Source organism: Botrytis fragariae (genome assembly GCF_013461495.1).
Source record: "Botrytis fragariae strain BVB16 chromosome Unknown tig00000186, whole genome shotgun sequence".
NCBI lineage: Eukaryota > Fungi > Ascomycota > Leotiomycetes > Helotiales > Sclerotiniaceae > Botrytis > Botrytis fragariae.
In genome coordinates, this window is record NW_023501000.1 from 1,043,635 (window position 1) to 1,068,278 (window position 24,644).

General features: G+C 41.5%; 5 protein-coding genes across 5 annotated transcripts; 2 read left to right on the forward strand and 3 right to left on the reverse strand.

Moving 5' to 3' along the window:
- Positions 1–7,260: 7,260 nt before the first annotated feature.
- On the reverse strand, positions 7,261–8,910 carry Bfra_010342 (putative het domain-containing protein; the record flags this gene model as incomplete). Its single annotated transcript, XM_037340676.1, has 1 exon — positions 7,261–8,910. One exon carries the CDS (start codon positions 8,908–8,910, stop codon positions 7,261–7,263), a length of 1,650 nt encoding a protein of 549 aa, XP_037189144.1.
- A 3,369-nt stretch (positions 8,911–12,279) lies between these two features.
- Bfra_010343ca (putative succinyl- ligase alpha-chain protein) lies at positions 12,280–14,748 on the reverse strand (the record flags this gene model as incomplete). The annotated part of the gene is made up of 7 exons (XM_037340677.1): positions 12,280–12,372; positions 12,468–13,617; positions 13,662–13,878; positions 13,924–14,089; positions 14,136–14,279; positions 14,339–14,443; positions 14,680–14,748. 7 exons carry the CDS (start codon positions 14,746–14,748, stop codon positions 12,280–12,282), a joined length of 1,944 nt encoding a protein of 647 aa, XP_037189145.1.
- Positions 14,749–15,667: 919 nt separating this feature from the next.
- Bfra_010344 (putative ubiquitin-like protein smt3 protein) lies at positions 15,668–16,335 on the forward strand (the record flags this gene model as incomplete). Its single annotated transcript, XM_037340678.1, has 2 exons — positions 15,668–15,686; positions 15,749–16,335. 2 exons carry the CDS (start codon positions 15,668–15,670, stop codon positions 16,333–16,335), a joined length of 606 nt encoding a protein of 201 aa, XP_037189146.1.
- A 515-nt stretch (positions 16,336–16,850) lies between these two features.
- Positions 16,851–17,654, reverse strand: Bfra_010345 (putative ubiquitin-like modifier protein; the record flags this gene model as incomplete). The annotated part of the gene is made up of 2 exons (XM_037340679.1): positions 16,851–17,314; positions 17,422–17,654. 2 exons carry the CDS (start codon positions 17,652–17,654, stop codon positions 17,203–17,205), a joined length of 345 nt encoding a protein of 114 aa, XP_037189147.1. The 3' UTR covers positions 16,851–17,202.
- A 1,700-nt stretch (positions 17,655–19,354) lies between these two features.
- Positions 19,355–22,716, forward strand: Bfra_010346 (putative nuclear pore complex protein nup107 protein; the record flags this gene model as incomplete). Its single annotated transcript, XM_037340680.1, has 7 exons — positions 19,355–19,426; positions 19,489–19,521; positions 19,579–19,669; positions 19,739–21,835; positions 21,881–22,166; positions 22,219–22,334; positions 22,385–22,716. The coding sequence occupies 7 exons, from the start codon at positions 19,355–19,357 to the stop codon at positions 22,714–22,716; spliced, it is 3,027 nt and encodes a 1,008-aa protein (XP_037189148.1).
- Between the last annotated feature and the right edge of the window lie 1,928 nt (positions 22,717–24,644).

Sequence of the window (24,644 nt, forward strand, 5' to 3'; positions counted from 1 at the left end):
GTCATGTCGATGAATCGTCCAAACAGGGTTTCGAATGGTGACACGAGTAGTAGGAATTTTGATCGGATCTTGGTAATCATGTCAGCATGGTATCCTCGTCCTTGCTTGTCGTTCAAGATTTAAAGCTCTGCGAGATTGAGTGGAGTGGCGGAGGTATAAGTTTCAAGCCTAGATATGCAAAATATCTGCAATCCGATACCAAAGACTGGCATTCAATTGGGTGAAGAGAAGTGAAAATTTCTTGATCTACAAAGTCCGGTCCAAGATACTCATTTCGAACTTCGAATATCCTGTTTTTCGATGCTATTGTCAGCTGCAACCAATTGTCCAAGCCTCGATGTGGTACCATTATTGCACTACTCGATAAGGTTATGTGATATTGAAATTCTTCTCCATACAAAACGTGGAACAGGCGTGCCACTGATATGACTTCTTCTGCCTATATTCAGTAGTGCTGTCAGCTGAGAACGGTACCTGACATGATATTCACGGTTCCTCAACCTGATATCTTAGCTATCTTGCCCTCCCCTGGCCATCTAATGGTTTCATACCTTTCTCAAAGGCCTGAGTTCTCTCGGTGTAACCACCATCTTCAGAATATAAACCGAATATTCCGAGTGAGCCAATCAAAAAGAAAACTTCCGCACATCCACAAAACTAGTCAAGTATATTATGATCTACGAAAGCCGTTTGACTTTCTTTTTGTGCTATTGAAATTCACTCCGATTTGGGGAACACGGCATCAAAGCGCACACAGCTACATATTAATTTGTTGTGGGCGTTGCTGATGTTGGCACATGGCGATCCCCCAAATACAAAGTGGTAAAAAAACATGAGGATAGAAACTCCTTCATCGCTTCTCCGCAATTTCATCTCGGCCAAAACGACTAATCCTTCCCGAATCTCAAACTTCTGCGATATCAAAATTGTCATATTGATGCGGTAACGTCGGATGCCCTACGAGATGTCATAGTATGAAGCTTTCAATGTCTCACAAGTCATCATAATCAGAAGCCTTAGCTCATCCAAACCCACGACGGCCCGAGAAAAAAAGTAAAGTTTTGGATGACCGTGACCCGGTTCAAAGGAAATTGAATGGCAGCCACGGACGCTTTCCCCCTCATTCAGTCCTATCTCATATCTAATCCTTTGGCGTATTCCGTAGTGCGGATGAATATAAGCAGTGAAGGCTAACTACCTACGTAGGTACTTCACTACGAGGTAAGATCCAAGACATGTTAGTTAAATTGTCTACTCCACAAACACTATTGCATACCATCTATGACTCTTTTCCCCTTCTTGGCTCTCAAAATATGTAGGTTATGGAAGATCGACCATAGCTTTCCAATGGTCAACTAACAATGGAATGGATCTGTAGAGCTACACGTAAAGCAAAATGCCGAAGCTCAATATTCAGCCTTCTCACCGAGTACAAACTCAAAATACTATTCCAATCGCAAAATTCCCAGTAGATAGCTTGGTTCTTTCGGCTATGCCCCCAATCTCCAATCATTTTAGACCCCAATCCGAAACACCAGCGCATTCTATCCCGCTTTCAAAATCTACTTGGAAAATGATACGTCAGAAAAGCCACTGTTGGCTTCGTATGTTGAAGGATTATTGAGACGCGTTCTTGTCACGTCTACTTGCCCTGTTTGTGAACGACATCATGCAATCGTATATTAAATTCACACAGCCTGGTTCAATGTACCATTCACGCGTCCCAGCATGACTTAGCCGTATTACTCAACTCCTGCACGTATTTACATTGGAAATATATCCTTAAGTACACATGCAGAACACGAGCCTCCTCTTTAGGTACATGATGTTCTGCGATACAACGGCACAGCAGAATTTTCTTACAAAAAGGTACTGGCACTGAGAGAAAAGACCGCCCTTGCATATGCAGGCTGCAAGCACTTAACCATTGCATATTCGCCTCCTCCTTTTTCGCTGTTCACCGCTTAAACTATGTAAACATAACCAATCAAGAGAATTTTAATGAGATCTCTGTCCTACTGTATCTTACAGCAATTCTCATTCTGGAAGGATACATGAGAATAGAGTACCTTTGCGGTCGCAGAATAGGCCAGCGGTCTCTTATCCAGTGACCTTTCTTCTAATCCGTCCATAGACCTCCACGAAGGGTAGCTAATTACTCATACTACATATGTTTCCATATATGTATGTATGTACATACATGTTTGTTTGCATATATCCTCTCCAGCATCCCAAAATATCTTCTAGAATCATGGAAATGTCTCTAGACCCCAAAGAAATTGTTTCCGATTATCGGATTCTTGAATCGAGCTCGAATTTAAGCAAGCTTCCAAGTTTGTCAAAATCTGCAGGAGATCTAAGACCATCCCGCATCTTGATCCCAATTAGCACATCCGCATCTACCCATCTACGCGCCGAAGCTATGGCGGAATTGGTTCTTAGATATATCTTCATGTGATGGAAAAAGCAAAGTAAAGGATTGATCTATTGATTTTGCGCCTTTTAACAGCATTACTATTATGCCTATGACTCTTCCGGTATACGTGGTGTATGTTATTCAACACCCTCTTCTTGCCAACCCCAGTATTCTATTCAATACCAAGTTCCAACGTAATCATCTCTCCAGTTGTGGCGGGGTTTATCTGTACGGAGTACTTACAGTTTGCGATATCGATAAGAGAATGTGAGAATGTATCATGTTAATTGATCCCTTGCCCCGCCGGTTCCGATAATATTCTAATATTCTAATATTCAACCCGAATTCTAATCATCGGAGAATTTATCTTGCCAATATTCTTTAAATTCTTGGCCCAACATCAAAGCGTAATAGGTAAATTTGAGATCCGGATTCAAATCACATATATCATAGGCAATACACACATCCTTCGAAGACTTTCCTACATATAGATTAGACCTAACAAATATGGCAATTCTTGAGAATGTAGATATTCTATAGTAGAACAAGGAACTAGGGACTTGCAGATTCACAACTCCTCACTTCTAGAGTCTTATATTATGATATTCCTCCTTCTGATCCACGCCTAACACCCTACTGCCTCTCAAATCTCAATCACCCTGCATGCAGATTAGCACTTTCCTCAACCCAAGCATGCCAAGTTGCCCCAATTCACGAACGAAAATTCCACCCCCTCCCGACTCCACCATGAACCAATCCATAGTCATGGGAACAAAAATATTCCGATACAATATCCATATTCCAAACGGAGTCAAATCGGGCATATTGCCGAGAATGATGCCATTACCGAGATGCTATGGAGATCTTTCTATTCAAGTAATACATATTTCCGCACTTACACTACTAGTGATCCCTCACCGTTTGTTTCGTGGCAGATCATCGGGAAGAACTCATTTCACTATCATGGATGATATGTTTGATTGTCATGATATGATCCACTATTTGACTGACATGACATGATAACTATATATCAGTCGTATGGGGTATGACAATAGCAAGGCTCTTTTCTTCCTTTTGAAACTTTGGATATTAACTCCATGGGGTTGCTTGCGAGGGCTTACGAATGTGAATCGTGAATCTTGAGTCGTGATAGAGAATTTTTATCATTCGGCAGAATTGAACGGAGATTTCAAAGACATAGATCCACTACGTGCAGGAGCTTTTGAGACGCTCTTCGTTCACTGCTCAAGAAATTTCTACGGAATGCAGACTTCAGTTGGAGATCAGTAGGGACATCTTCTGTCTTTTTTTGCTGTTAATGATGAAAGCTTGAGGCTCTTTAAGATGAGGGGCTTCGAATCTCAGATATCTGAGAGCTGAAGATCTGGAAGGGACAACGTCACTGGCGGCTTGGCCGCATCTTTACACATTTACACATGACGCATGGTCGTTGCTTGGATGAATCTGAAGTTCTCTAGATCATACATGATATCTATACGAAAATCTTGGAACGGGACGCTCATAATTGCTTAGATGGAAGACGCTTGGCCATACATTTTGTTTCCACAAGAGACTTGCACATTTTGCGAGCAGAATGAGATGGATTCCTCTTAAAGTTGAGCCGTTGTTCAAATTTCAAAGTCTGCTGTTCAGGATACCATCGCAAGGGAAATGGGCTCGCAATTATCTGGATCAATAGGAGCTGCTTGCTATTTGAAGATTACTGTGGATACTTCCAGTACTCAATACAGTTATTGGAATTCAAATAAATCATGCAAGTTTATCAAATGGTTCAAACTTTCAACCAAACTCAAAATTATCATGTTAAAAGAGACGTAACGCAGAACGACTCGACGGCTACAGTTCTAGCACAATTCAAAAATCGCAATGCGACCACCAACGTTACGAGAAGCTCGAGGTCCATTCAAAAGCCAATCAGCAACACCAGTAACTTTTCATCGCTCGTTAACTGCAGAAACAACACTCCTTATTTCACAATAAACAAAATCCAGTTGGCTTAGTGGTGGCGCACTTGGTTTTCACATCCTCTCAAACAGGATCACTGCCTCACAGCCGAAGAATTTGTTCGTTGGAAAACCAGTTCGCCTGGTTTTAATTAGCTCCTGCGGTGCTCTCCCGAACAGGACTAATATTTTTACATTTATTTTTAACCATTCTGGCGTTTTTTGGTGGATGAAAATTCAGAAAGACTTGTTGGCTTTCATCCCTACTCTGCAACTTGTTTTGCTAACAGAAATACAACATTGAAATGTAGCTTCTCAATAACAGATGAGAACTGCGGGCATATCCTGTCGAGGATAGGAGATGAAGACTTCATACAGCATTGAGAGCAAAAGCAGCATGCACGTTTTATTTATGCTTCGCTACCACATATAAGAATTCACTGTTTTGTATAAACTACATAGCTGCTCATGCATTGAACCAGCCTTGAAATTATTGATAGATACCCTTGTTCGGGAAGACCTTTGTGGTAAATTTCCTTCCATAAATTCTGAATCAATTCTAAAATATGCAGAGAGAGAATTGATTTTCTACTTTAGAGAGAAAGTCTTCCATAAGGTTTCTATTAGAAATACCTTATGTTATTGTTTAAATGAAGATTTCAATGCGTTTCAATTTGATCGCACTATGGTGTCTTGACTCTTCTCCACCTTCTGATCGGATGTGAACTTTTCAGGGGTTGAAGTAACAACGTGACGAGAAAGTTCTTCGGGAGAATAATATTTTAGCATTGTCTTCCGATATTCGTTACTGTCATTTCAGAATCTGACTTACTGTCTCCTGTTTCGGTTGTCACAAACCTCTCCGACAACACTCTGGGAAGAGGAGCAAACGTCCCAATATTTTTGTTTGAATGTAAAGGCTACCGATCTTACCATATTCAGAGCCAGTGGAATCTCACAGCAATTGGACGATCCTAGACTGCTCTCACTGGCATCTCTTGCTCTGTTCCGTGGCGTAATGATAGGATATCACTCTTTTATTGATAAGGCAACCAAACATTGACAGTGCCATTCGATCCATTCACCTATTGGATATCTCTATCCAGTGTGGCTACGCGCAAAGATTCCACCCAGTCAGGAAATTGCATTCAAAATAGTGTTACCAGTAACAGAAAATCCGTTGGACTTGTTAATTGCAACGTATTTCTCTCGTGTCCTTCAAAATAAATGGCTCCGAGAAACTTGTCGTTTTGGGCTGAAGTTACTAATGTTAATGCAACTATAAAGTTGCAGTTCAGAGCTCTGTAAGTGGGAGGATTGCTTTGGTGTTAATGCTTCATTCATTGGCATTGGTATGTCTAGTCTAACGACAGCACGTGGACTTTGGACTATCAGCAAGATATTCATGTACAAGAAATACATTAGTTGTTTCCAAATGGAAAGTATATACTGAATAAGTTGTATTGCTAGTCCCATATACCGAGCCAGTGGTCTATGATACCATCCAGGGCTAAAGTGTGATGCAGTAATGACCTAACTGTGGCAACGTCTTCGTTTCTCCTATAATTCAGAAGCTCAATTCTATTGTAAAGACTTCAGTTCAAGTAGATAATCTTCAACTCAAGATCTAGAGCTTCGCATGGGATGAAACCTGAAGTAATAAGATAGATTCACTCGCATCGGTTGGGAAGAATGGCGTGCTAGTATCCACTTTTCTTTCCTGAATCTTCCCGAATTTGTCTCCTTCGTCTTTCCTAATGTGCATACAAATACTCTCCGAAGAGCCACAGGGGGGAAATACTTTTAACAGAGAGAATTACTGTGCGAGCTTCAGATAAGTGAAAGCTATTGAAACTCGAGTCGGGGTCCCGTTGTTTTTGCACAGATTAGATATTGTGGCAGAGTAGATGGATAAATGTAAAACTTTAGATCTTGGGAGTTTGACAATCAGCAGTAGAACTTTCTGTCTGAATGAAACATCGGATGATGACGGGAATGGATGATGATTTCACAGCTCATGATATAGTTACGCGATCGATGATTAGAGTAGACTAAATGATATGATCAAGATGAACCTGTCGTTGGTTTTCGGAACATGGTAACTCGCCAATCTTGCAGAAGTACAATTTCGAGCTCGGAGAAGATTTCATGGCCGGTATGGTCTAATCATGTCGTACGGCTCTGTGCTTTGATATGTACAGAAATAGTTGATTAGGGGAGAATATCTTGAATGAAGGTAGGTGTGTACGTTTCCAAACTCAATACTTAACTTGCGACGGGAATTTTTATATTGTGGCATGTAAGAATTCTGTGTACAGGGCGGTAAATTTCTGAGCAGAATGATACAGCAGTTATTAGGTAACGATTTCTCACCATTGTCACTTCCGGAGGCTTTGCGGCTGGGAAGGATTGTTGAGATTGCGACCTTTGAGATAGGATAGACATTTTGTGGGGTGTTTATCTGGGAATTGTTCCTATAGACTTGGGTATAGTGAGTGAATATAAGTCAAATTCTTACAGGTGTTCATCATAATTTCCTTTGATTGATCTCTTATTCAGCCAGGAGTCATAGCCTCAACATCTCAATGAAGAGTACATATCTTCTCCATTGCTGCACTATCAGTCGAATAGCGTCAAAAATAGACGCGAATAACAAGAATTCTAGTGATATATAATAGCAAAATGATAGCAAGTACAATTGATTTATCCAGTGACTTCAGTAGAACCCCACCAAATTTGAATGTAGGGGGAACAAGCCTCAACCTAACCGAAATATTCACTCCTTGATTCGAATCATTCACTAGACCAAAAAGATGTTCAAGTCATTAATCTTAGGTACCGAAGATTTGCGATTGGTCTATTCATTAAGCTAAATATATATTATGTACATCGTGTGATATATTGATATGTGCATAATGCATGCAACCACTCAGAGAGATCTGCGCGAGAATTCATGCGAGAGTTGAGAGCATTCTTCTCGGAATATAGTAGTTTGATATCCGAATCCGAAGGGTCTCTGACAAGACTTTCAGCTAAAGTGCACCAGTTAGGTGAAAGTCGTTGCCGAGTTCCAAATGCCAGCATCACTTGTTCATGGTTGCAGTGTTGCTGCAATATATCAAATAAAACAACACCCCCAATACACTCAAATGGTTCAGAGAAAGAACTTAAATGACTGTCCGAGCCATCGGATTGAAAAATAAAAGCTTTGATGACACTTATTCCAGATGGCAGGAAGGGGAGAAATCTGAACTTCATGGGACTACCGGATGTTGATGTATCGACTTGAGAAACGGTAATCGTTTGCCGTTTCATGGATAAAGGCATATTAATTCGAGGTCTGGATTCAATAGTTGTGGAAGCTGGACGTCGAAAAGCTCCCATTCGGTCTGTACTCGTTCTAGAAGTATAAGGGCTTGGGCGGTGTTCGGGTATCAAGGTTAGAAAGATTCTATCATTATTCCAACTCAAAACATCGAGGCATATTATTATGTAGGTATGTGCAGGTAGGCTGTTGACGCTAATTGAATCTTGGCTGCTGTCATATGAAAGAAGAGACAATTGTAGGCCATTAGATCCAAAAGCAGATTGTATATCGACTGAAGGACCATTGATATATCTCGCATTCTGCTCATCGTACTGCAAAGTCCGAGGGGTATGATTTGATGGAAGAAGTGAAGTATACGGACTCCCGAAATCTCCGGGTAACCTCGAATGGAGCGGCAGCCAACTGAAGCAGTCATCATGAGTGCAAAATGCACTTGGAGAAGTTGCTAGTAGACCTTGATTGTAGGGCTCATGAGAAGCCGTCCATAAAAATAGAGTGGGGTCTGAAGTTCGCTTAAGAATCTCTTGCTGAAGTCGAAGGAATGCATTTTCGGAGCCCTCTCCATATATTGGCAACATATGAACATCGAACAGTCCCATCAAGCAGTATGCCATGTCTTCTTCCCGAGTGGTTTCTCGGTTTGAAACCCATGAAATTCTTTGGGCAGCATTACAGTATCCTGGGTAAATTTGTCTGAGTATGATACTCCTAAGAACACCTGTGATGCGTTCGATAGCAGCTGCATGCTCGATCTTTGTTCCTAATAGACGCCAGTGCATATCAAATAGTAGTAGATGACGTGGTGCTATGAGTTCTTGTAATGTCCATCCACGAGTGAACCATTTGCTTTGACCCAAAGAGCCGATCTCCTCTAAGTCAGATAAATATGCATAACAAACAGCAGATTCCTGGTACCAGCGATACATTGAGTTGATGGCCTCATTTAGTTCCGCGGAGCTCGATTTGTCAATACAACAAGTGTCAACCCAGATCCAATTGTATTTATCTTCCCTGGCCCTTTTGCAACATCCTTCTAGCTTTCCAAACCCCTTCTTCTGCTTAAAGTCACCGTTTTTGATATCTTCAAAAGTGACTTCCTCTTCCTCCCACCTATGGGAAAGAATAGCATACGAGGGTATATTTCGTTGAGAGAATTCCTGCACTCGAAGATTTTCCGTGTCTTTTGTGTCGAGCAACCGCATCTTCTCTTACTTGAAAGGGAATGTTAAGTTGACGAGGAATGACCAGTAGAATTCGTTGATTGGGCTAATATAAAGACTGCTACAGGTATCCGGAGCCTTGTGGTGGTAGATTCCGTGCACGAGGAAAAGATAATCTCGTAAATTCCACCAATAGATCAAGAGTATTTATTGTGATATAGATGAATATACACGTGATATTCCCTAATGCAAATTCCGTGCATATAGACCTCGCCGCCCTCAATCTTATTAATATTGCGTTCAGTAAACGCAATATTGAGTCTGTATCTCTAATATTTTAGGTCGAATGTAAAAAATGATCCGAACGCATCCTTAGAATTATAGACGATACTCAGGCGCAACTGTATTCTTATACATACTTAAACCAATTCACATTACTGAGTGATCTACAATTTTCAAGCCAGATTAATTTTACTAGTTTAACTTATATGTTTTGGTACTCTTTTCTAGAAGTTCTTAGCATTTATCCCCTTTAAATATGTCTTACTACTATCCATCTTTTTCAAATCTTCTAACTCTAGGTCACTACCTACATGCATTGCTGTCGATCTTGACTTCAAAACCAGAGGGTATCATGGAAACGAGCAAAGTTTCAATGACACCGATTCATTTCAATTTGAATGCAAAAAACAGGTGGGCCGCTTAGATAACCGACTATTAGCACTATCAAACAATCATATTCAACAGTATTTGCAAAGCAACCACATGATGTACGCCAACCGATATCACAAACTAATCAAGTATGTAGCTTCGATACTCGCTACTCGCTACACAGTCATACTGAGCAGTGGCCGCCCTATTGATCATTTTCTTTTCGTGCTTTCGAGTGACTTGGTTGACAGATATGTTAAGGCATAAATACCCCATAAGGAGAGACTAGATGTTACCACTTCCTGATGCATTTGTACAACTGTGCTAACATGTAGTGAATTCAATATTTCAAACTATCAAGGTACACACCATCACCTCTCTGGTTCCACTCTCTTCTCTCACCACCTTCCCCTCACATCTCTCCTAGTCCCCCAACAAAAACACTCAAATAGAGCATAAATACTGCAGTTCAAAGACAAACACCATTCTTAGTAAATCTCTTTACCATCACATTTCCACACACTAAAAGGAGTCAATTAGCAAGAGAAGTAGGAGGTATTACTTAGAGTTTAAAGGCAGAAGTAAGATTCGCCAAAATTGTGTAGACACAAAAAACCCGCTCTCAAATTCATTGAAAATAATCAGATTATTCTTGTATCTGCCCCCAAAATGGACATAAATCCAATGCACAATAACAACAAAGCCTGATTACTGTCATCCTTTTACAAACCTAATCGCAATGAATTCAGATCGAAGGTTCTGCACATCTTACAATCCTCAGTATCCTTCGAACCTAGCGAGGATAGAAATGATATTTTAGTTTCCTAGTCGCAAGTGTTAGTGACGGGAGTGTAGGGCGGAGTGAATAGAGCGAATATAGTGACTAAACCCCTCATATTTCACTTAAAGCACCTGATATCCAGTTTAAAGTCTTCGAATGACGAACCAGAATGGTCATCAAGGTATTTCCTACCTCTTTCTCCAATTCACCATTCATTCCAAGACTTCCAATCCCGCCCTTTTATAGATATCCAACTCTCAGAATCACAGAAGTCAATACTGCCGAAAACCAATCCATGCAAGTGCGATATAGCTTTTGTTGGATTGGACTTGAAAGCTGTGCTATTAGCAACACATCTAGCTCTCGAGAATCTTGAAGTCGATTCTACTTCCTCGAGTTTTTTTCTCGGAAAGACAGTGCTGCCAATGCAACAAATATCATCCGATTTACACTCCGGTTCTCTACATTCTCGGTAATATCCAAAATAGAGGGAAATAACAACATCCATTCATCCCATCCCCTCCGTCGATCCCATCCGTTCATCCAATCATATAATCCAATCATTCATTAATCTAATCATACCGTCCATTTATTGAACCATTCGAGCACCCAAACATCCAAAAAAAATGCAGAATTAAAATCTCCCCTCACCCCAAAAAGGTACGAGCTCCACCAAAGTAGTAAAAACAAACCTATCCATGTACTTCAACTCGATCCCCCTTCCTCAACCATACCCGAGAGAATCCTGCCAGAGAAACAAACCCCCTCTCTACCCATGCCCTTCTAGTTGACGCGTCCAACTACTCAACTGTAGCATAAGCAGATAACATGCGGAGCCAGTCGCATTTATATAAATAACTACTCACCATAACAGAGTTTGAATCAAAGAGGTGACAAAATGGCTCGCAGGCATGGTGAATATCGGTAGTTAGACTCTAGTAGAAGCATTTGCAAAACAGGGAGAAATAACACAATTCATGTGAATCCCAAAAAACAACTCCGCAATTATCACCCTCCACCCCCAACGTGATCTCGACTCCTCACCTGATCTCAAGTTCCATTCCTGTTCCGCACTTATCGAAATTTTTAGCGAGGTTTTATAGACGTCCCGAATATGATTCAGGTATATCAAAGCGACCTGTACTGCCCTTACCTCTTCATTACCAATTTGGAACTATGGGGCACAAGCGCAGTTCTGATGGTAATACTGAGATATGCTCAAGGATCAGCAAATCAGATACACCATAGTACATTCCATCCAATAGGAATCCAATAACCCTATTTTTCACTATTCGTAGAAATTTCGAATAGGTAGAGACAACAATTGCTTCATAAATTCGGACGATAAAATTAGGCGAACGATATTAGAACCCTGAGATCGGAGTGTGATAAAATGGCAACATCACGACACACGACATTAGACGAATGACTTAGATGAGATGTCTCGCGTAACACATTCATTATTCAACGGTAGACGAACCTCGCTACCAATGCACACGAAGTGATACTAGAAATCCAGACGATGTGAAAAAGAACTCTAATCTCTTAGACGAATACATACTTTCTAAACAACGACGCTACCAGCTATGAGATACGTGTGAGGCAATCTGTTTCACGGAAAGCGAACTTTCTTTCGGGGCTCGCTACGAGTTTGAGAGATGGGTTCTAGATTCGTGTTTTTGAACCACCATATTTACTAGTCGAGTGATGGAAATGACCAATTGAAGATAGTGATGGTAGTAGATTGACAGTAGTAAAATTTGTATTCTTGAGATGGAGTTTCAAAGCAAATTTGGGAAAGATTTGTACTTGTCTAACGTGCGGGGCTATCCTTCATGCAAATCTTCCTCAAAGGCTAAATTCTTGGTAGATCGCGTCACCTAGGTATATCTCCGGTAGTATTTCAATCTCTGCGGACGAGACACTAAAGCGTCGAAAATATCTTGATAGATTTATACTACTTGAACCTAAAAGTAGTCTTAAGCCCCACCGGAGTTCGCTAATTCTATCACCTTAGCCGCCGCTTCATCAAAGTCATCAAATGCATATAGTGGCAATCCACTTTCAGCAATCTATAATTATAAGAGAAAAGTCAGTAAACACTTATTCTTCTCACAATCTTTCAGGTCAATAAATTGACCACAACCAAAGGAAAAAGATAACTTACAATCCTCTGCCCCTCCTTTTCATTCGTCCCTCTAATTCTAACAACCACCGGCACCTTAACTCCCAACTCCTTAAAAGCCAGAAGGATTCCCTCAGCAATCATATCTCCTAAGGTCAACCCCCCAAAAATATTGACAAAAACCACCTTCACCCTCTCATCTCTCAATATCACCTCGAAACTCTTCTTCACCGTTTCCGCCGTCGCTTTCCCTCCAGTATCCAAGAAATTTGCAGCTTTACCCCCTGCATCTGCTAAAGCATCTACGGTATTCATAGCCAACCCTGCACCATTCACCAAAGTCCCAATATTACCATCGCCGGCAAGTTTGATGTATACTATACCGTCTTTTTCGGCAGCCGTTTCGGCAGGATCTTGAATATCTGCGCGCGGGAGAGAATGGATCTCTGATTGCCGATTTGAGCTTTTAAAGGCGGCATCATCAAAACCGAAACGTGCATTCACAACCACCATTCTCTGATGACCTTCTAGTTTCGTTGCTTTTTGATTTTTCACGACGCATTCGAGGAGGAAGGCTTCTTTTTCTTTGAAGAGTTCAAACAAGCCGGAAACGAGTGATTTCAACAACCTGCTTTGAGGTCTCAAACCCAAATGAGAGCTGCACTTATGGAGTACATTAGACATCCTGGCTGCATCGTATGAAAATGGAAGCTTTATCGATTTTGTAGAGGACTCATTCTCTTTACCCGGTCCCTGTATTATTAAACATGGACATCGGTTACTTCGATCAATGCCAATAGCAAGGTGGTAAGTCTGACCAGCTGGGCTCCTAATGATTTTCTTTTCGTCGAGCAATTTAAAAGCGTCTCCTTCTTTGAGATATATGGTTCTTCTTTGCGCCATGTCCATTTGTGAGATCCTTGGTGTTGGACGTACCCTCATTGTGTGTATACCTCGCTTTTGAGAATGAATACTTGTAGCCACGCCATTACTTGATCTCCCGGAGCTCTCTAATAAGGTCTTCATAGCATTACCGAATTTGGCTGGATGATTGACCATAGTGACTCCTACATCTTCGAAAGCCTTGATTTTTGTCAACGCATCAGGTTCTCCTGGCAAAGTGAAAGCTCCAGCATGACCCATGACCCTACCAGGAGCTGCATGAACACCAGCGACTAGTGCTGTAATAGGTCTATGAAAGATTAGTATAACTCAAAAGGTCTGTAAGAAACTCACTTGGGATTTGGTGAACGTTTTTTATATTCCTTAATCCAAGCTGCAGCCTCAAGTTCTGCTTCACCACCAATTTCACCGATAATGATGATTCCTTCAGTATCATCATCATGTTCAAAAATCTTTAAAGCATCCACAAAATTAGTACCAGCCAATACATCACCACCCATTCCAATACAAAGACTTTGACCAAGTCCAGCCCTAGTCGTTGATGCGACAGCTATTGACATTAGTATCAATCAAAACTATCTGCTTAGTATCTTACCTTCATAACTTAAAGTTCCAGATTTAGCAACAATGCCTATACGACCTGGTGTGAAGCAAGAAAGGGGTTGGAAACCAATTCGACATTTTCCAATCGCCGAAATGATTCCCGGAGCATTGGCACCAACTAATCGACTCTTTGATTGGGTGTCCAGTATATTATGTATCTTGAACATATCAGCTCTGTATTATTCTAGATTCATAAAATCATACCCTTAACATATCATGAATGGGAATGTGTTCAGCGACAGCAACAATAAGAGGAACTTCTGCTTCAATGGCTTCTTCAATTGCACTTGGTGCTTGATGAGCTGCTACATATATTCCAGTTGCATCTGGTTTAAGTTGTTCCATTGCCTTTTGCGGGTTGTTAGTGTAATTAACATCCATAGCCGTGAAATACTTGCCTCCTTTACAGTGGGTAAAACTGGTAATCCCAAATGCTTTCCGCTCTTTCCAGGTGTCACACCACCAACTATATTAGTTCCCCATTCTATTGATTCTTTTGCATTTGCTGTGGCCTTTATAGAATATTGAGATCAGCAAGGGAATCATTGATGATTCTTAACTTTGGGATTTCACCTGTCTACCTGTACCAAGTCAGTGATGATACATATTCAAAAAAGAGCAGTCAATTGCACATCATCATACCTGTGAACCCCTGAAATATAACCCTCGTATGACTTCCAATCTTCAAATTCTTGATTGTTTCTCCATATCTATCCTCATGTGTATGTTTACCATCATCTCGACGTACAAAATGCTTCAAAGTTCTTGTGCTGGAGTACCCAAATCTACCCCGCGTGAGAGCTTTTGAACGTATCATGTTATATGTCCAGTTACGTGTCCGTCGTTGAATAAGAAACACAAACACCAAGTATGTACAATATAAAACGGATTGGCTACTACGTATAAACAAATCATAAAATACTCTCGCCGTCGTGATAATCAATATAGATGTTCACGAAGTAATTGAAGGCTTTGCCTCAAGCTACAAACCTCGAACCTCGGGATCACCCATCGGGAATAAACGCCGATGAGCTTGAGCTTGAGCTTGAGCTTGAGCTTCACCTAAACCCACCTGCAATCTTCACATGTGTGGGGAAAGCAAACTACGTAGTAGGTACGCACGATCTCTTGCATTGAAATCTGGACTTCTACGGTGCCTCCATACACTCTTTTCCGCTTTCCCACCTCGTACAAAAAAGACTAGTAAATTGATGCATAACTCGTTCCACATGATAGAACCCAAGTTCTGATTTCCCGTTCCCGTCACCTAATATGTATCTACTCGGTGTCTTGCGCCGTCCGTTCGTCCAAGCAATAATTAATGGGAGCTAAAGACTAGCTAGAGCGCATTCCACCAATCCACGACGCGGAGAAATCATTTTGGGTTAGCCGTGGATATCCCGAGCTGGAGAATGCGCTACGCGACTCTATGAGAGAGGGATGGCATGAGTTATAAGTTACTATTAGGAAGCCACTACCTCCTCATTCGTACTTTGTTTACGCACATGATACTTATTTAACATCTTTATTTACTGCACAACACAAAATCTCTCAGCTGTTTTATAACTCGACATCACATTGTCAAGAAATACAGAAGTAGTGGATCGTTTGTTATCCGCACACTACACTACACTTCCTACGTTGGACCATTGAACGCATTTTAATTGTGTTCTTCTACCTACTCTAAACACCGAGCAAATCACAAATCACAATATCACTCCAACTCAATCGCAATCATGACTGTTGAACCCAAAGGTATATTAATTTCTCTGTCCCCTTTCCCTCCCCAGTAACCCCGCAGCTAACCCCTCTCTCAGACCTCTCCAACACCCTCAGCAACCTCACCATCAACCCCTCCTCTACCCCCTCCAAACCCTTCTCCAGAGCCAAAAAATCCATATCCCTCGCCGACTCCTGGGAAGACGAAGCCTCCTCCGGTTCCGACACCGAAACCGAAACCGACACTACTCAACCCCCATCAACAGAAAATACACTATCCCCCACCTCCTCTTCATTCCCCTCCGCACCACCACCTACCCCTATTTCTCCCCCTCCACCTAGCGAGCACTTTCCACCTCCTCCATCTTCTTCTTCCTCCAAAAACCCCATCAATTCCTCCTCTGCACAAGAATTTGAGAATCCCTATGGCTACCCCGGCCCCTCATCCTCCTCCCCCAATTCTGCGCGAGGTCCAGAACGCAGACAGGAAAAAACAGATGCCGTGGCTCGACGACTTATAGCAGGTGCATTGGGTGTTCGCGCACCGAAGAAAACAGAGGAACAGAGGGAATATGAACGGGTACAAAAGGAAAAGGAGATGAAGAGGAGGAAGGAGGAGAGGGAGGAAGAAGAAAAGAGGAGGCAGGAAGCAGAGAAAATAAAGAAAGGAGTGTGGGATGATTAGTTTGGTTCATGGGGAAATTGAGAAGAGACGTACGGAGAAGGATGATGGAACAAGGGTTGAGGGCTAAGACAGATCTGATCTGGGAGTTATAAGCACGAAGTATAGAGCTTAGAAGTAAGAGGCGGACCATGCATACATATTTTACTCTCTTGCGCATTCATTCTACGCCGAGGTGTAGCACCCATCGACTGTGTGCATGTATAGATGCACAAGTTACCATTACAGAGCAACGAGACCACGTTGATATTAGGCCGCCAGTTTGGTAGCAACTAAGAATTATATCCTTCATAAAGATGGGATTCCACACTAGATACTCATACCGAGGAATCGAGGTTGATTGTAGGATGATTTCCTCGCAAAGTCAGAATGTAATGAGAGAGTAAATGAAGACAGTGGAAAGGAGTTCACAGCGCATGCACTCTCAATATAACAGCAGAACCTATGTTAGAAACACATCAAACAAGAATCACAACAAAAGCAAAGCGTACATCAGGCGAGATGCTGAGAAATCCTGTCACAATTTGAGAACATCTTTATTTTCTTCCACCCAAGGAAAACAAGCATCTAAATTCTGTCCTTCGTGGCTGCAGCCAGAAAATATGCCCTGAAGTATGAAGAAACACTATTTGACGCCTCCCTAAAACACGCCAATACCGCGATGTAAAACTGACCAGTCATCCCCCAAACACAAGGAAAAAATAGCCCAGATTAGAAGATCGTTTTCGCTTTGCAAGATGTTAAATGTTAACTGCCAACGCAGCGCTGCACATTCTTCTTCTTCGGTCTGAGCTATCAGTCATCTCCAACCAGAGTTATCCTAAGCCCTGGTACCATTTCGCCTCTCCCTATCATGTGCATGCCGAATTGTTATGGTATCGTATCGTCGTGTAGTGGAATGGATGAGAAAGCAAGGGATGATTTATTGGCCACCAATTTGCTCTTGATGGACTTCAAGAGTGTCACCATCTTGCATATCCAACTGAGGTAAAATGCGTTAGTTAAAAGTGATGCGACACAGTAGCACAGAAATATTCCCCGATGGATACAAATATCAAATCCTCCACAAAACATAATAATTAAATACACACCTTATCTGGGCTATCTGTAGCTTGAACACGGCTGCCATCGAAGAGGAAGCGAACGGAGTTTGGTGCTTTGCCTTGTCTTTCGCAGAAAGCATCCATCAACTTCTTCAACTGAGTGGAACGCTTGATCTTGAAGAAGACTTCATTATTGTTATCGGTAACCTTGATGTTCAAGTGCTCGGAAACAGGGGCTTCAGGTCTCTCGCCAGCTGGGGATCCCTCATTGTCGGACATTTTGAAGTTGAAGTTCGGGAAATGGGTAGATGAAATTCGTGGGGTGGGTGTTTCTAAATTCGAGGCTGTGGGTGGTGGGTGAATTGGTTAGTTTATGAAATAAAGAGGATTATGAAGTAACAAATAAACTTACAATACAGGAGTAGATTTGACTTTAGTAAATCGATCAACTTTTAAAGTGTCTGTAAAAGTTCTCAGTTGTGTCGGGTCGAAGGTTAAGAGGAAGTCGAGTGGTAAGGAATTATGAGGAAGTCAAATTCACGCTTGTGGCTGATGACGCTAAGCTTTAGTAACACAAAAAGGAAAGAGGAGTGGTGTGGGTGGAGGGGTTCTGATTGGTGTAGTGTGGTTTGCTGGAGGCTATTGTAGTCTTTCATGTAGATATAAAAAGATTCTCAAGGAACCACAGAATGAATGAAGAGGAATTTGCAATAACTTCAGACTTCTATCTACCATTGAATACCTCATTGAATACCTCTTTGAAAGAGATTGATTGCACCTTTCGCATTTGCGGTCAAAGATCGATACAGTATCTAGGTACCTGGGTTGTCGCAGTCACATACATTCATTCATTCAAAAAGAAACCATCTGGTGGTTTATTTGCTGAGAACCCAGGTTGAATATGGTGATAACATTCAGAAGTCCTTGGAATAAGTCCTTGATACTAATGTTTACGGACTTTTAGCCACTCAAGAATGATATCACTACAGAACAACCTTGCCATTCTAAAGCTGTACGTTACCCTCACCAATTGATCTTGCCTTTTGCAAAGAGCTGACAATACTGAACTGGATAAAGTGTGCCATCCAAGGTCAGCATCTTTCTCTCAAAGCCAATTGGGAACTTAACTGATGATTTACATGTTAGATTGTCTTGCAAAGAACAATTACAATGAAGAGAAGTGTAGATCACAGATTGATGCACTATATGATTGCTGTAATGCATTCTATGAGAAGAATGGTGATGATGCAAAGAGTGTCTCCTGTCCCAAGGCAAATTTGCTACGGTTGAAGATGAAGCAGAGATCAGAAGAGAGGCAGGCATGAAGACAATACCTGGTAGACGTGCGCTCTAGACAAGAAACGATCGTGGAGGCTTTTTATATCATTCGTTGATACCGCAACTCTCATAGTATATACTCTCATAGTATGCCGACATTGATAGATGCATCACATAAAACCCCTTCGTCACATATCACTCTTTTATCACATCTATATTACAGTCGAGTTTCCTACGAAAAAGATGTAACTCTCCAAGTTTACTGCCATCCTTCACACCTCCGAAAAGGTCAGGTAACGGAAACAGGAAGAGTCTTTAATATGGCCGATCATGAGCGCGCAAAGAGATCCCAATGGACCTAACCAAACATTGAAGGCTTGATTCGAGACTCTAATTAGAAGGGCGGTAAAAACATTGTAAAGAGAAAATGTCCAAATTTGCAAGCACGAAATCTCTTAAATAGAAGATTTCCTTAGCGTCAAATGGCATATCGCGCTAAACTTTCCCTGGTACTCAAAAGTCAAGATCGCATCTAAAAATTAATAATCCCTGACATTTCAGGACGCGACTAAATTGTTCCAAGGCCGAAGCTTCAATTTGTTGATTTGAGCATTTGGTCCGTCCATATAATATCAACATTAAACAAATTGTACACTACTTTTTCTTATTTTTCTCCCTTTCCAAGTATCGCATTGCAAAATATGGCGCCCATGTCAACGCGCAATTCTACGATGAATAACCACACGAATGGATTGGATGTACCAAAGTCGCAGGTAATTATGAAGAGCCTGAATCATACGGAAATTGAAGCTGACTTGAACTTCCCTTTTTCTAGAATCATCGTGAAGGAAGTTGGCAAATGATAGCTGTAAGTTTCTTTGGAATGCAATTCAGAAGATTCAAGAATGCTAAACCTTACGCGCAGCAGGAATCAAGATTTGAAAGAGAACTTTCTGAAGACCCTTCTTCTTATGATGGAATGTCGCGCTATGGAGAAGAGCAAGAGCAAGAGCGAAGTCAGTAACTCTCATGATTTCTTAATGATGTTTATGCGCTTTGTATTTACTAATTTCTTTGATTGGTAGTTGAATATGAAAAACCAGCCATGTTAGAAAGTTCTGGAGAAACAGACGCCGTCTTATACCCCCTTCAAGATGCTGCGAATCGAGTCGGAAATGAGGTGGAGAAGTTTGCGGAGTTTCTTGATGGTTACAATCCTTTAAGGGTGACAGATGGGGATGAGAGGCGAGAGATGGCATTCGATTTGATTGAGCTCTATCATAGAACTGCTCTTGATACATTAGACCGTTTACGAGATCGCCATGAATCCGAACGCCGAAGAATGGAGGGTTTGAGTTGGAGAAAGAAGATGAGGGGTTTCAAAATCACGCAAGATACTGATGAAGTGGATATGGAAAACTCGGACGAGGAAGAAGAGTTTATAACAAATTCCAGAACAACAGTGAAGGATCTGATTAGATGGGAACAGGAGGCGCAAACTTGGGACCTTTTGAGAAGATTGGCACACTTACGATTTCCCGGACCGGATAACGGAAAAGAATTCGAGCCTCAACAAACTCCTTTAAATCAGTATTCGAGTGAACGAGAAGCTTGGGATCGTTTTCTGCAGACAGATAACCTAGCCCTGGAACGTAAAACGGTGCTTCGATGGCTTCAGGATACGGCCGAGGAATCTGGAGAAGAAATTGATGTTTTAGTACAGGATTTACAGCAAAATGCGGAGAGGGGAGATATTATCGCGCATGGCTGGTTACACACCAGGGCAGCTATCAAGCTTCAGAAGAATCAACACTCTTGGCCTCGAACTGTCGACCTCAATTCTAATGAGACCCAAAAAATGATGTGGAATGCATCCAAAACTGAACCCCTAGTCACTCAGCTGGATCCCGATTCAGTAACCCGTCAAGGCCGAAAGCTGGAGGTACAAGACGAATATTTCGAGCGCGCTATTTGGTTGGGGTGTTATGAAATGCTCCGTCGAGGCAGAAGCTCGGCTGAAATCAGAGAATGGTGTATGGATCGAACCGAAGTATGGAGAGCAGTTAGCATGTCTGGACTACCGGATGAAAAGTCATTGGAAGATGACGAGGAAGGGGATATCGCATCTGGTGCTCTTTGGCGACGCATGTGTTTTGCACTTGCACGAAAAGGCGGCAATGATGAGTACGAGCGAGCAGTATATGGTATTCTCTCTGGTGATATCTCGAGTGTTGAACCTGTTTGTCAATCATGGGATGACTTAATTTTCACACATTACAATGCCTTGTTGAGAACACAATTCGATAACTACATTCAATCGGGACCACAGGTATTGATGAATGGAACTTTGGGCTTTGGAGCACTTGACGCTGTTGTACTTCATGGGGATAACGCGGTCGCTGGGAAACGATTGGTAGAAAGCTTGAAGACAGATTCTCGAACTGCAGGAGAAAGTTCACAGCCGATGAAATTGCTTCAAGGTGTGTTGATTGGAGAGCAATTTGCGGACTTCATTTACCAACAAGGTCTGGCACTATCCAAATTTGCGAACGCCGAGACCACCTCAAACTTAATACCTCGAACGAATGAACAACCTAAAGACCAGGACATCACCAATTATGTCAATTTGGGTGACCACGACAGTTTGCGAGTTTTCACTCATGCTATCCTTATTTTCAGAGGTCTTGGGCTAGACTTGGGTGGTGTGCTTAAGGAGTCAGTCATTGAAAACGTGATCGTTGCGTACATCAGCTTCTTGCGTCTAGCCAATAAAGGGGAGCTCATACCTCTATATTGTTCACAACTCTCCGGAGCAAGAAGATACGCCACACTTAGTCGTACTTTGATTGATATCACGGATCATGAACAACGAGTCACCCAAATCAGATTGATGAGAGAGCTTGGATTGGATGTTCAACAATTTGTGAACTACCAGTCAAGATTCCTTCTGTCAGACCATCCTGATGAAGCTAAAGATTATCCTTCACCTAAGGACTTTCAGGTATTAACAGATGATGGCAAGGGAGGCAAGACAATAAAGAAGGATTTTATGGGACAGGATTCCGAGACCCTCGATAGGATTGACCTTCTACTTATTAGAAGTTTAGAGTGGTATCTACTTGTGGATGGACTTTGGTCTGAGACATTCATGGTTGGCCGGATGCTATATCAACGGTTTTATAGTAGGTTCTCACGTTCAGGTTTCTCAAAAAATACTAATTTATTAGAAAATATGCATCTTTGCGCTGCCTTCAATTTATCCCAAAGAATTTCAAGTTCTGAAATCGCATTGAGTAAAACTCAAGCATTATTGGGCGAGAGCCTCGATTTCTCGGGTTTGGAATCGGAAGACAATGAAGATCTGACTGAAGTCCTTGATGGCTCAGCAGACAAAAAGAGATACCTTAAAAAGTATATGGTTGAGCAAGCAAAGAGCTTTCGAGAACTCGAAACATTGGCCTTGACTTTGGATCGCATAGAGAGCGTATGGGGTTTATACTATCTCATGCAAGAGTGAGCTACTTGATATCTGAGATCAGTTCTATTGCTAACATTTTTACAACAGGGCCACTGACGTTACAATTATCAAAGAATACAAGCGGTCCTTAGCCCAAACCCTTCCAACAGCTAAACTTTGTGCAGACCCATTGCTTAATGGATGGTTGACAACAAGTCTACAAGGTAAGCAGATCTCCTTGATCATTGGTAAAGAAACTAACAAATTTCCACAGATCAACCTGAATTTGCAAGATTGCGAGAAACCTATCTCCCTGAGACTATTTTGGCTTGGATCGCAACATTACAGATGGCTGGACCTATGTTGACACGTGATTACTTGATGGTTTCTATGGATCTAGCTACTGTTATTGCTGCCGAAGACTCCGATCTATTGGAACTCTTCTCAAAAACCGGAAGAATGCCAGAGCTTGTGAATGCTCTCGCCTCATCAAGTAAAGAACTTCTCATCATGTCAAGCAAAAGCAAGAGAAGTACAACATCGAAAAATAGCAAGAAAATGAAGAAAAGAGGATGGACGACGGAATTGTGGAACGTCAAGCCATAGATATTTGTATGATATGATAATATGGTTTGGAGGTGAAAACTCTCATTCAATCTTCATCATGATAATCGAAATGAGATGTTTATGGACATCAGGATGCATTGGGTGGAATAGAAGGCTAGGTACGCCACCCCTGTTGCGATTGATATTTAATGGCTTCATATCAACCTACCATTGTTGAGATGAGAGTAAACGCCCGACGGAATTTAAATTGGGAGAAAGCATGGCTTGCAAATTATAATGGTTGGTGTGTACAATATGAATACTATGCTAGGTATTTACGAACTAGGTATTCCGAAATCGATTCATTTATTCATATCCATTTTGAAGTTACCAAGATGATTTGAATTTTATCTTCACCATTGTTCAGCACAACATTTGCTAGATACCTAGGTAGGTACTAGGTCGGGACTTGATTAATTTCGCATTGAGAAACAAAACAAAACAAACAGTTGGTCCAACTTTTCGTGTCAAGGTATTATTAGTAAGCATTGATATACCTAGTATTGTTTCTGCGGTTCTCAGCCTATCAGATTGAGAGAATTGTTCGTGTAGAGTAATTTATATAGATTTAGAAGGATGAGGAAAGGCTGGCTTGATTTTAGCTGTTGGTGTGGTTATGGTATGGTATGGGTGGTACCGTCGTGAGTTGGGAATTGGGAAAGCGGCGCAAATATGGTTGTATTTTGGGAGGGTTGATGGGCTGGGCTGAGATGGGGGTGGGCTGAGATGAGATGGGATGGGATGGCTTTACGGGGTACCGGATGGATACTGGGTACTCGATAGGCGATGATGGGTAGATGGTAGGCAGGTGTAGAGTGGTTTGCGATGGTGTGTTTAGTTGGTTGGTTGGTCATTCAAGTAATTGGTGATTTACTTATAAGTTGGTTGGATTGGTGGTTTGAGATGTGAAAATAGTGATATAGTGACGTAGGTAGTGATATGGGCAGTGAAGAGAGAAGAGAGAAGAGGGGATCTAGTGGTGGTAGTCTTGACTGGTAGATAGATATATAGACTCTTGTTTTAAGAAATTGATACATCTTGGTATGTAAATGACGATAAAGTGTAGGGGGGGGGGGGGGGGTCAACGATATATGCTTAGGGACTGATGGTCAATATATATAAAGGTGATTTGGTGAAGGGCTGGTAGGTTGAGGGATGGGAAGGAAGAGAGATAGAGGTAGATGTGTTAATGATGATGTTATAGGTTGTGTGTAGTATATACAACAGTGATCTAGGTGGGAGGCTGAGGGAAGAGGGAGAGGTGGGGGGTGTAGTATAATGGGCTGTATATATATATATATACACACACATACAATAATTAGTAGGCTGAGAAGATAGGAACCTTGGAAGAGATCGAGGTCATGATCTAATAGGTTGTATATATACCTATACATGTTAATTATCTAGATAGAAGGCTGAGAGATAGAAACAGGGTAAATCCAGTGGCAGGTAGATGACAAGATGTGTATCAAAGTCGGAGTCAGGTTATAGATAATAAGTACTTTTCAGAAGGAATCAATATACCTGTTTATCTACATAATAATAGATAGTAAAATCGACATCTAGTAGTAAAAAATACATCAATCAAAGTTAAAAGCTATGTTACCTTCTTGAATGATGTGCCAAATATAAAACTTGAAGATATACTATTCTTCTCTCACTCCACAATAAATCATTGAACGGTTTCAATTCTGGGGTAGATACTAGCTTTAGTAAGTGACATATATACACTTTGCATCATTCACTCTTTTTCCATCTCAATCAACTCCTTGCCTATCATTATACCAAGGTCTATCCTATCTACCTACCTACCTACCTATGTACACTGGCTCTCCCTAGTAAACACTGCCTCACATTCCCTTACCATTATTGGGGGCCATAGCTTATTCAGTTAAACGCGATCCCGTGGTTAACAATTAACCTAAACC